This window comes from Herpailurus yagouaroundi, unplaced genomic scaffold (assembly GCF_014898765.1).
Source record: "Herpailurus yagouaroundi ecotype Mexico unplaced genomic scaffold, PumYag 142, whole genome shotgun sequence".
Taxonomy (NCBI): domain Eukaryota; kingdom Metazoa; phylum Chordata; class Mammalia; order Carnivora; family Felidae; genus Herpailurus; species Herpailurus yagouaroundi.
The window spans coordinates 50,262,600-50,274,966 of record NW_024412397.1 but is presented as its reverse complement, the minus strand read 5'-3'; the positions used below and the strand labels follow the sequence as shown (position 1 = coordinate 50,274,966).

Below are 12,367 nucleotides of genomic sequence, written 5' to 3'. Positions count from 1 at the left end.
TTTGGGCTTCCTACATGGGATTCAAAGACGGCTACCTTTTTAAAAAAAAAAAAATTTTTTTTTAATGTTTCATTTATTCTTGAGAAAGAGAGAGAGCGTGTGCGTGCATGAGTTTTGGAGGAGCAGAGAAAGAAGGAGACACAAAATCTGAAGCAGGCTCCAGGCTCTGAGCTGTCAGCACGGAGCCCAATGCAGGACTCGAACTCACAAGCTGTGAGATAATGACCTGAACTGAAATTGGACACTTTACCGACTGAGCCCCCCAGGAACCCCTAAAGATGGCTACTATTAAGGACACATATCCTGGGTCATGTTAGGGTTTATTCTCATTATTTTAGAGACTTATAGTTTCCTTTATACACACTCTTATTCTGTATCTTCAGCCTGTTTTTCTGTATGTTTGTAACATTTCTGTATTTCAGATTTTTATCTTTAATGTATATCATCTTGGGAAGAACTATCCTGATATGTATCTTACTATCATCTCTTGCCCTTTAATATTCTGTTGGCACAATTTTAAAAGTGTTTCTGTTTTTACTTTCTTTGTTAGGAGGGGGGAAAGATCTGTAGTCTAATGTGTGTGTCAATGGTGTCCATTCCAAGTCCAGCACTGTATAGCAGCAGTTATTTTGTCAGTCTTAAACAAAATAGTGGCTAAATATATTAGGGGAGGGTTTTTCCAAATTATGAGTTTTCTACATAAAATCTTTCTGTTAAGAAAAATTACTGGCAGGCACCTGGGTAGCTCAGTTGTTTAAGCATCCCATTTTTGATTTCAGGTCAGGCAGTGATCTCAAGGTTAGTGGGATTGACAGTGCAGAGCCTGCTTGAGATTCTCTCTGTCTCTCTTTCTCTGCCTCTCTCTCACCTACACACAAGCAAGTGTACTCTCTGTCTCTCTCAAAATAAACAAACATTAAAAAAAAGTTACTACCATATAGTAAATCACATTTTTTTTTTTTTTTAATTTTGAGAGAGAGTGTGTGTGCACATGTGCGAGTGGGGCAGAGGGGCAGAGAGAGAATCTTAAGCAGGCTCTATGCTCAGTACAGAGCCCAGCAGGGGACTTGATCCCACAACCCTGGGATCATGACTGGAGCTGAAATCGGGAGTTGGACACTGAACCGACTGAGCCAGTGGTGCCCCAAGAAAAGTTACTTCTAATTTTACTTTTCTTTTTTGGGAGTGGGCTAGGTTTTTCTTTAAGACACATCATTTCTTAAAAAAATTTTTTTTTTTATTTGAGTGTAGATGAAACACAGTGTTACATGACTGTCAGGTGATTTAGCATCTCTATACATTATGCTGTGTTCACCACAAGTGAAGATGCCATCTGTCCCCATACGGTGCTGTTAATTATTGACTCTGTTGTCTATGCTGTACCTTTCATTCTATGACTCATTCATCCCATAACTGTAAGCCCAGATCTCCCACTTCCCAACCCCATGCCCCCTTCTCTTCTGGCAACCATCAGTTTGTTCTCTGTATTCATAGGTCTGATTCTGCTGTTTGTTTGTTTATTCATTTGCTTTTTAGATTCCACATGTAAGTTAAATCACATTCTCTAATGTATTTAACTTAGTGTAGCATCCTCTAGGTTCATTCCTGATGTCACAAATGGCAAGAGCTCATCCTTTTTATGCTGGGTAATATTCCATTGTATATATGTACCACATCTTCTCTATCTGTTCGTTTATCAGTGGACACCTGGATTGCTTCCATATCTTGGCTATTGTCAGTAATGATGCAGGAGTGCATATATCTTTTCTTTGGGTAAATACCTGGTAGTAGAATTATTGGATCATATGATATTTTTAGTTTTAGTTTTTTGAGGAACCTCCATACTGTTTTCTACAGTGGCTATACCAATTTATATTTCCACCAGCAGTATAGTAGGGTTCCTTTTCCTCCACCTCCTCGCTAACACGTTATTTCTTGTCTCTTACTTTAGCCATTCTAACAAGTGTAAAGTGATATCTTATTGTGGTTTTGATTTACATATCCCTGATGATTAATGATATTGAGTATCTTTTCATGTGTCTGTTGGCTATCTCTGTGTCTTCTTTGGAAAAATGTGTATTCAGTTCCTCTGCCCATTTTTTAATCAGATTGTTTGTGTTTTTTTTTTTTTTTTTTTGGTGTTTAGTTGTGTAAATTCTTTGCGTATTTTGGATATTAACCCTTCATCAGCTATATCATTTGCAAGTATCTTCTCCCATTGAGTCAGTGGCCTTTTTGTTTTGTTGATGGTTCTCTTTGATGTGCAAAAGCTTTTTATTTTAATGCAGTCAAAATAGTTTAATTTTTTATACACTTTTTAAAAGTTTATTTATTTTTGAGAGAGAGTGCATGTGCGAGCATGCATGTGAGTGGGGGAGGGGCAGAGAGAGAGAATCCCAAGCAGGCTCCGTGCTGTCAGTGTGGAGCCTGATGTGGGGATTGAACTTAGGAACCAGGAGATCATGACCTGAGCCAAAATCAGGAGTCAGATGCTTAACTGACTGAGCCACCCAGGTGCCTCTCCCATTAGTTTATTTTATGAAAAAGCATCCCTTCTTGATAATTACTTCTCTTGCTCTTTAATACTTTACTCTTTGATGGTCTTTAGGATAACTTTTTTACTCTAGAAATATTTTGTTACTGGTACTTAAATTTTAAATATTAAATTATAATTACCATTTATTTTGTGTGTTTTGATATAACTAGATTTATCACTGCTAAATGCCATATATCAGATTTTTAGCTGCAATTCATGATAATCTGCCAGTTACATGAAGTTTGTCTTTTTAAAAAAAAAACCCTTTGGTTTTTTTTTCTTCCCTCTCATAATATTCTCCCCTTGTAACACTCCCATTCTGTTTTGATTCTGCCCCCCAAATGGTGATAGTTTCTTTACCTCTTAAAGCATGAAAAAGCTGTGTATTTGAGATTTAGAAAAAAGATACTTCATTTGTCTTTGAGGGCATAATTTTCTTTAAAGAAGAATAGTTTTATTTGACTTCAAGTTTCTTTTGAATAATTTTTTAAAGAAAATAATTTAAATATCAGATTGTATAAATACCAAAATCATGTAAATTTGACTTTCAGTGCAATGCGTGTTTTACTGTCTAAATTACCAAGACCATGGATTGTGGATGAGAAGAAAGATGATGGTTATACTGCCTTGCATCTGGCTGCCCTTAACAATCATGTAGAAGTGGCTGAACTGTTGGTACATCAGGTAGGAAAAGCTATGCAATAATTTTTAACAATTTGGACCATTACCATTTATGTACTTATTACTTCATCAGCTACCTCTTGGTAGGTTACAGTAAAACCCCATGATGATGCAAATTCAGATATGGTGCGTTTTCATTCTTCTGCCTAACATGGGTTCTTAAATGGAGGGAGGTGGTGTGTATATGTGTGTAAGGGTTGGGGGGGTTCCCTTAGCCCCTTGTATTCCCTCCCACAGTGTTCTGGATTAGTCCCGTGAAATAGGTATCAACGAACAGAGATTTCCCAGAATCACTACCACTGTTGTACAAGGACCAAGAACCATCGTGTTGATATCAAAGCTAGTGTGGCCAGTTGCCATCTAGTAACAAGACTGCAGCCAAGATCTGGCAGTTCAGTTCATGACTCCTGCTGGATTCCTGGAAACTGACTGGATAGCAGTACGGGTTCACTTCAGTCATTCCATTCATCTCTGAGATAAGATAATGCTACATTCTTATGGTTTTGGATTTTTGGGGAACTTAGTTCGTGTAGTTTTATGATGTTTTAGGTTTTCCAGCAAAACTTTTAAATATCTCAGTCAAGCATATGTCATATAGAAGCATTGAAGTTACCAAAGAATTACTTACGATCTCTGATTTCAAGGAGCTTACAGGCTACTGAAGAAGATGAAATAGCAGACAAATTTAGCGAATAGTTCATTGTATATAATTAAGTACCACATCAGAAGATAGACACTGCATGAACTATAGAAGCTAAGATAAAGAAATAGTTGCCATTTTAAACCTTTATTCTTACTTTTTTGAAGTGTAGTTGGCACTCGGTGTTGCATCTGCTTCAGGTGTATGACGCTGTGGTTTGACAACTTGAATGCTACTTGTTGTGCTGTGCTTACCGCAAGCGTAGCTACCATCTGTTACCGTACGGTACTATTACAGAACCATTGACTAGTAAGCCTTGGTTATTAAATATTGAAGTTACTGCCCATAAAAGTATTGTTAATTGGGATAATTTCCTTTTCAATTCAAGATACAGATAACTGACCATTACACTGTCTTGGTAATTGTTGTTTTTTAGGAAGTCTTAAAATCAGTTAGTTAACCCTCCAACTTTGTTCTTTCTTAGAATTACTGTAAGATCTTTTGAATTTCCATATAAATTTTAGAATTGGATTATTTCTATTAGAAAGTCATGGCAATTTGGTTCTGCACATTTTAGAATTATCTTTGTTTTTTTTTTTTAGATTTATCTTTAAGTAATTTTTCATGCTATTGTAAGTTGTTTAAAATTTCAGTCTCTAACTGTATATTGCAAATATACAGAAATACAAGTATTTTCTGTATGTGGACCATATATCCTGCAATTTAGCTTAAATTACTGTAGATCATGAGGGGATTAGAAATTGTGACCACAGGGGCGCCTGGGTGGTGCAGTCGGTTAAGCGTCCGACTTCAGCCAGGTCATGATCTCGCGGTCCGTGAGTTCAAGCCCCGCGTCAGGCTCTGGGCTGATGGCTCAGAGCCTGGAGCCTGTTTCCGATTCTGTGTCTCCCTCTCTCTCTGCCCCTCCCCCGTTCATGCTCTGTCTCTCTCTGTCCCAAAAATAAATAAAAACGTTGAAAAAAAAATTTAAAAAAAAGAAATTGTGACCACAATGAAATACTGATCACCAATGAAAATGGCTAAAACTAAAAATGCCAACAAAACAAAATGTTGGTTTAGGATGTGGAACAGTTAGAATTCACATACATTGCTGGTGTTTTTCAAAGCAGCCACTTTGAAAACAATTTGGCAGTTCTTAATAAAGTTAAACATGTATTCACTATACAACCCAGCAATCCCCCTTTTAGGTATGTACCCAAGAGAACTCAGGACATATTTCCATGCAAATACTTGTACTAAACATTTGTAGCAGCTTTATTTGTAATAACCTCTAACTGGAACCAAGTCAGATGTTCATCAGCTAGTGTCTAGATAAATGAATTATGGTACATTCATACAACGAATATGGTTAATACTAGGAAAATCTAATGATGGAAAGTTTAGGAAACTTAAAAAGAAAATCCCTCACTTTCTGCATTTATATGAGAACAAGGCATGATAAGAAAACAAGCTAAGATCAAGTTCCTTGTAATTACACTCAGAGAAACATAACTAATAAAAACAAATCAGAAACTCCCATCTTCTAGAATGTCATAGTATTAGAAGAGTTTGAGCTCTACCCAAGCAAGGGCCCAGGTGGGTTTCAGAGTTGTAATCAGAGGGCTAAACAGAATGATAAAGTTTATCTTTTGAATCTGTAGCCCTTTGCTTAGTTCCATTTTTAAAATTATTAGTATATAAGACATTGTGTTAGGCAATTTACATGTTATTTTTCTTAATCCTTACGGACGGAAAGAAAATTTTTCTTTCCCGTTTCTTTGGCCGGTCTAATAATTAAACTGACATGAGACATAACCACAGGAGAAAAACATGTTCAATATTGCATACATGGGAGCTCAGATATGAGACTCTCCTAAGTGACCAAAGCAGGCAGCCTTTGTACCTTTTACACAAACAGTTACTTGTGGAGAATTCACAAAGGGGTTTGGGCTTGGGGTAGCAAATAAATAAATGAAGTAACAAAGTTTATTTATATAGTCCATTCTTGGCCCTTAATTCCCTATCTCTGACAATAAGGATGCCTTCTACCCTCCAGGGTCAAGGAAGATAGCCTTCACATGGGGAATTTATTTCTTGCTTTCAGGAGACAAAGGAAGGTCTGAGTGTCCTTGTGCTAGCTGTTTAAGTAACTTTAATTCAAAATAATTAGTATGCCAAAGTGGCATTATTTAGGGGCAGCCCACCCTGAACCCCATAATCCCATTGACCCTGTGTAGTAGGTTGTACTGTCACCATGTTAGAAGCAAGGAAATGAGTGTGAGATGGTGGAATGCTTGCTTAAGTTCCTGAAGCTCTAGGTCCCCTGGTGCCAGTAAGTTCTGGACTTTTGCTCCTTTCCTCTGTCCTTGGCATCAGCTGTTCTCATATAGGGCTTTGACTACTCCAGGGCCCTGGTAGGGCTTTCTGCTTTCCCTTTAATAAGTATTTTTATATACTAATTAAACATTGTCTTCTCATCCTCAAGTGAAGTTCCTTTTCACTGAATAAGAGCTCAGTTATGCAGCAAGGGTACATGACCTTATTAGGTCATTAGTTTAAATCTAAATCCAATATGACGATTCATTAATAGAACGTTTTAGGAAATACTATTTACAGTTGAAAGGAGCTAATTGTCTCTATTGCCGTATAATGGAGCTTGAGAAGGAGCTGTGTTTGAGCTCTGTATTGAACTTTGTTATTTAACTGTTCCTGGATGGAGTCACTATAGTAAAAATAATTATTGTAAGCTTGCTTTTCTGCCTCTGAAAGATGCTGCCCCATCTGGTTCTTCCTGTATTACCAGCAACTGTTATGAGAACAGTGTTGCAGTAGCTAGAAGAGAGGAAAGTGGTCAGCAGTGTTTGTGTTATTTATTTCTCATGAAGAGTTATAGTTTTAGTGTTGCTTACGATTGTCAAATGTTGAGTATATAAACTTTGTTCTTCTTGTTCAGGGTAATGCGAACCTCGATATCCAGAATGTGAACCAGCAAACTGCCCTTCACCTTGCTGTTGAACGACAGCACACCCAGATTGTGAGGGTAAAGTATTTACTAACAAGAATCTTACAAGTGTGTTTTACCAGATAGATTTCTAGAAGGTCTTAAAAATGATACATAGATTTTTCAGAAGGCATAGTTAGATGAACAAATTATGAGTTTTGGCTAATACTGGGCAGAGAGTTTTAATTTATAATGGGGAAAATCTTAAAACTGATATTCAAAGTCTGTTATGTAATTTTGTTGCCAGACTATTTTGTTGCCAAAATATTAAATCAGAGAATTTCAAAGTAATATATAAATTAGTTTTTTAAAAAGTACATTCCTGGGGCTCCTGGATAGCTCAGTTGTTTGAGTGTCTGACTCTTGATTTTGGGTAGGGTCCTGATCCCAGGGTTGTATAATTGAGAGTGAACTATAATTAAAAACTTAGGCTGGACGTTTGCCACAAATGTATACATATTTGACTAACCTGATATTCCAGACAAAATATTTGAAAGATTATCAGTTTAAAATTTTTTTCTAGAGCAGTGATTCTTAAAGCTTAGAAGCTGAGCCAGCAGCATCGGCATCACCTGGGACCTTGGTAGAAAATTCTTGGGCTCCTCAGACCGAGTAAATCAGAAACTGCAGGGGTGGGAACTAGCATTCTGTGCTTTAACAAGCCCACCAGGTAATTCTCACGCATGTTCAAATTTGAGAAACACTGTCAGAGAGTGACATCTCATGTAAACTTCTGGGGACAAATTAAAAAAAAACCCAAAAAACAAAACACCACCAAAAAATGGCCGTTTGTCAAGACAGGTAAGACCATATGCTTGAGATTGATTATGGTGTTTTTCTAAAACTCTGACAGCATTTGTAGAAAGAATTAGGAAAATCGTTAAAAAGTACCATAAGCAAAACCTTAACTACAAAGTTATATTTGCTACTTAAAACATCTACTGAACTATATCAATTATGCATTTTATATCAGAGGTTGTAGTTTAGTGAGCACTTCACATTTATTATGAAGATTACTTTAAAGATTACTTTAAAAAATAAAATCTGGGGGCGCCTGGGTGGCGCAGTCGGTTAAGCGTCCGACTTCAGCCAGGTCACGATCTCGCGGTCCGTGAGTTCGAGCCCTGCGTCGGGCTCTGGGCTGATGGCTCAGAGCCTGGAGCCTGTTTCCGATTCTGTGTCTCCCTCTCTCTCTGCCCCTCCCCCGTTCATGCTCTGTCTCTCTCTGTCCCAAAAATAAATAAACGTTGAAAAAAAAAAATTAAAAAAAATAAAAATAAAAATAAAATCTGGAAGGAAGAAGGAAGGAGAAAGAAGGAGAAGGCAGAAAGGAAGAAAGGAGAAGGAAGGAAGGAAAGAAAAAGAAAAAAAGTCTTCAATTTCTCCCAGTTATCTTGATCTTGGAGTCTGTGAATTGGTTCTCATTTCTTTCTGTTTTCTCTGATTCGATATATTTGAGTAACCAGAGCTCATCACTATTTGTAAAGGAGAAACAGTAGTTTTGAGAGTAGCAAGTGAAAACATAAAAATAATTGGCTTTAGTGGCAAACCCCTTCAGGTAGGTCCAGGGCTCTGTCACTGTTACTTTAGATATGTTGTAATTTCTTGTGGGCCAGAGAGACCTTAGCAAATGAGATGTCTTTCTCTTTTAGCTTTTGGTCCGTGCAGGTGCCAAATTAGATATTCAGGATAAAGATGGGGATACTCCTTTGCACGAAGCTCTGAGGCACCATACCTTGTCTCAGCTACGTCAACTCCAAGATATGCAGGATGTGGGGAAGGTTGATGCTGCATGGGAGCCATCCAAAAACACAGTGAGTAAATTAATCTTTAATTCAGTACTACTGGAAGAATCTTTTTTTTTTTTTTTTTGGAAGTATCTGTTAATGCAAGATCTTAAATTTATGGCTAATTTAATCTGATGAAATATTTTTTCAGAACTGCATATGTAGAAATATAGTGTATGAACTAAGCAATAGTTAATTCTAACTACATTGCTTCAAATTCTTAGTGAAAGTTGAAAGTTGTTTGGTTGTTCTTTTTTAACTTTAGCCATTCATGTTGAGTGTGTAGTGCTATGCTGGGATTTTGATTTGCATTTCCCTAATGACCACTGCCTGATATTGAACATCTTTTCATTTGCTTGTACTTACATAGATTTGATGAAGTGTCTGTTCCCATCTTTTGTGCATTCTTTTGTTGAGCTGTTTTGATACTATTGAGTTTTGAGAGTCTGAATTCAAGTTCCCTATCAGTTTATGGGATTTGCACATATTTCTTCCCGGTCTGTGACTTGTCTTTTCATTCTTTTAATAGTGTTTTTGCAAGAGCAGAAGTTCTTAATTTTGATGAGATCTAATTTATAAATTTTTCTGTCATTGTTTGTGCTTTTTGTGTAGTATCCTATCTGAAAAATCTTTGCCAAACCCAAGGACACTAAGGTTTTCTCCCCTTTTGTACTAGAAGTTTATAACGTTTCAGCTGTTACATTTAGCACTACCATTCATTTTGAGTTAATTTTTATATATAGCATTAGGTATGGATCAAGGTTCATTTTTTTCCTTGTGGATGTTCCAGTTATTCCACCACCATTTGTTGAAAAGATTGTCTTTTTCTACTGAATTGCCTGCTGTGCGTTTGTCCCAAATCGATAAACCATATTATGTGAAGTCTTTCTAGATCCTGTATTCTGTTCTGTTGATCTGTGTCTTTAGGTATGTAATGCCAACCCTATTGTCTTAATTACTGTAGCTTTATAGTAAACATTCAACTCAGGTAGTATAAGTCTTCCCAACTTTTTTCTTCTTTTTCAAAGTTGTTTGACTTATTCTAAGTCTTTGACCATTCCATATAAACTTTAGAATCATTTTTTTTTTTAATTTTTTTTTCAACGTTTATTTATTTTTGGGACAGAGAGAGACAGAGCATGAACAGGGGAGGGGCAGAGAGAGAGGGAGACACAGAATCTGAAACAGGCTCCAGGCTCTGAGCCATCAGCCCAGAGCCCGACGCGGGGCTCGAACTCCCGGACCGCGAGATCGTGACCTGGCTGAAGTCGGACGCTTAACCGACTGTGCCACCCAGGCGCCCCAACTTTAGAATCATTTTTAAGACTGCAAAGGAGGTCTGAGACCAAAGTGTTGTAGAATTGCCACCTTTTTCTATGTCCATAGCTGAATTCTCTAACCTTTGTGTACCTCCTTTTTCTCATTGTAAAAAGGAGAGAGTGAAATAATTAACTCCATAATAGGGTTGTTACAAAGATTAAATGAGTTAATTCATGGAAAGTGCTAAAAATAGTACTTGGTCTGTTACAGATGCTCTACAGATGTTTGATAACATGTTTGAGTCAGTAGCTCAGATGAAATCAAAACCTGATTAATTGCCTTCTCCTTTTCTTGGCTGACTTCCTTGGTGTTGGTTCTTTTCTCTGTTGTCTCTCCTCTTACTATTTCATGTCAGTTGCTAACAGCTCCAGAGCTAAATTGAGTAGAAAGGACAGTACTGTTGGAGCGCCTGGGTGGCTCAGTCGGTTAAGTGTCTGACTTTGGCTCAGGTCACCATCTCACGGTTTGTGAGTTTGAGCCCCACGTAGGGCTCTGTGCTGACAGCTCAGAGCCTGGAGCCTGCTTTGGATTCTGTCTCTGTCTCTCTGCCCCTCCCCTACTTGCTCTCTGCCTCTCTCTCAAATATAAAACATAAGAAAAAAATTAAAAAAAAAAAAAAAAGAAATGAGAGTACTGTTTCCTCAGTATCTTAAATCAGAAGTCCTGGTCTTGAGTTTTATTGACCTTAATTGATCTGATTTGTCATCCCTGAACTAATCACCTAGATGAAGTGGATATCTGACTGGTCTCAGCCTTCTTTGGTCCACCTGTAAAACTCAAGAGTGGATCATTCCTCATACCATATTCCTGAGAAAACTGGAGTGAAGGGGAATGGATGTTAGGACTGCAGCTCATAAATGCCCACCATACTTGTGTAGGCTGTGAGTTCTTTCCAGACATTTTAATATAATTTTTATATAATATACACTCAGACGTGCACACACACATTTAGGGGTGAGAACTGATAACAGATTCTTAAGGGGAAAATAATGACTCTTTTCATTTGATTTCAGTTAATAATGGGACTTGGTACCCAGGGGGCGGAGAAGAAGAGTGCAGCATCTATTGCCTGTTTTTTGGCTGCCAATGGTGCTGACCTTAGCATTCGAAATAAGAAAGGTCAGTCGCCGCTTGATCTCTGTCCTGATCCAAGCCTCTGCAAAGCACTGGCAAAGTGTCATAAGGAAAAAGTCAGGTTTGTATCATTTCGTGTCATAAAACTTACTGTTCTTTGTAAAGCACCATGTGGTTTCATAATGGAGGACTTGATTACTTGAGACTGTCTTGGTCTTTGCTCATCTTCCTTGTGTTGATGCTTTCTTCTTTAAAAATTTTTCTCCAGACACTGTGTCTCTTACTTAGTATCCTATTCTCTGCGTTACTAAATACGATGCTTTATGCATAATAAGTGCTAAGAAACTTTTCTAAACCAGCCTGATCTTCTAGTGCTCCTATACATTAGAGGAATTCATCTATAGGAAGAAGTACTAGTGAAATTGCTGTGATTAATGTTAGATGTATTCAAAATTGTAATAGACTTTTATTTTTTTTAATGTTTATTTATTTTGAGAGAGAGAGAGAGAGAGCAAGCAAGGGAGGGGCAGAGAGAGAGGGAGACAGAATCCCAAGCAGGCTTCATGCTGTCAGTGCAAAGCCCAGTGTGGGGCTTGAACCCACAAACCATGAGATCATGACCTGAGCGGAAATCAAGAGTTGGACACTTACCTGACTCAGCCACCCAAGTGCCCTGAAATTTTTAATAGACTTAAAAAAAAATGTTTATGTATTCTGAGAGAGAGAGGGAGAGAGAGAGAGCGCAAATGCGAATGGAGAAGGGGGAGAGATAGAGAGAGAGTGAGAGAATCCTAAGCAGGTTCTGCACTGTCAGTGGAGAGCCCGATGCAGGGCTTGATCTCAAAAACCATGAGATCATGACCTGAGCTGAAATCCAGAGTCAGACACTTAACCAGCTGAGCCACCCAGGTGCTCGGTAGACTTTTATAAGAGAGGCAGTGTACATGCTCACCAGTAGGGTGTATGTCACACAAAATCTGTAATAATTCTAGCACCTTGTACAGTGCCTGACAGACACTCACTCACTAAGTATCACTGAAGGATTGAAAGAATGAACACATGAAGGAACCGATTCCTGATGGGGTTTTCTCTAAAAATGATTTCACATTTGTCTTTTTTTTTCTAAAAGTAAAATATGTCAGTAATTTTAATTATTTATAACACAATTGCTTTTCTTATTATGAAATATTGTAGACATATAAAGAGGTATGTATATTTTGTTCCTTTTTTTATCCCAACAATGCTGTGCAGCTATTACTGCCGTTTATACCTGGTTCTGGCCATTCAACATTTTGGTAGTTTTCCCTTAACTTTGTGTTCTCTTGCCT

At 37.7% G+C, this 12,367-nt stretch overlaps 1 protein-coding gene across 1 annotated transcript in view; it reads left to right on the top strand.

Moving 5' to 3' along the window:
• MIB1 (MIB E3 ubiquitin protein ligase 1) overlaps nt 1–12,367 on the top strand; it is a 130,803-nt gene that overhangs the window by 94,174 nt on the left and 24,262 nt on the right. Inside the window, exons 13-16 of the mRNA XM_040479243.1 lie at nt 3,088–3,220; nt 6,811–6,897; nt 8,511–8,672; nt 10,979–11,160. Of these exons, the coding sequence (XP_040335177.1) occupies nt 3,088–3,220; nt 6,811–6,897; nt 8,511–8,672; nt 10,979–11,160 (564 nt within the window). The remainder of the gene's footprint in view (nt 1–3,087; nt 3,221–6,810; nt 6,898–8,510; nt 8,673–10,978; nt 11,161–12,367) is intronic.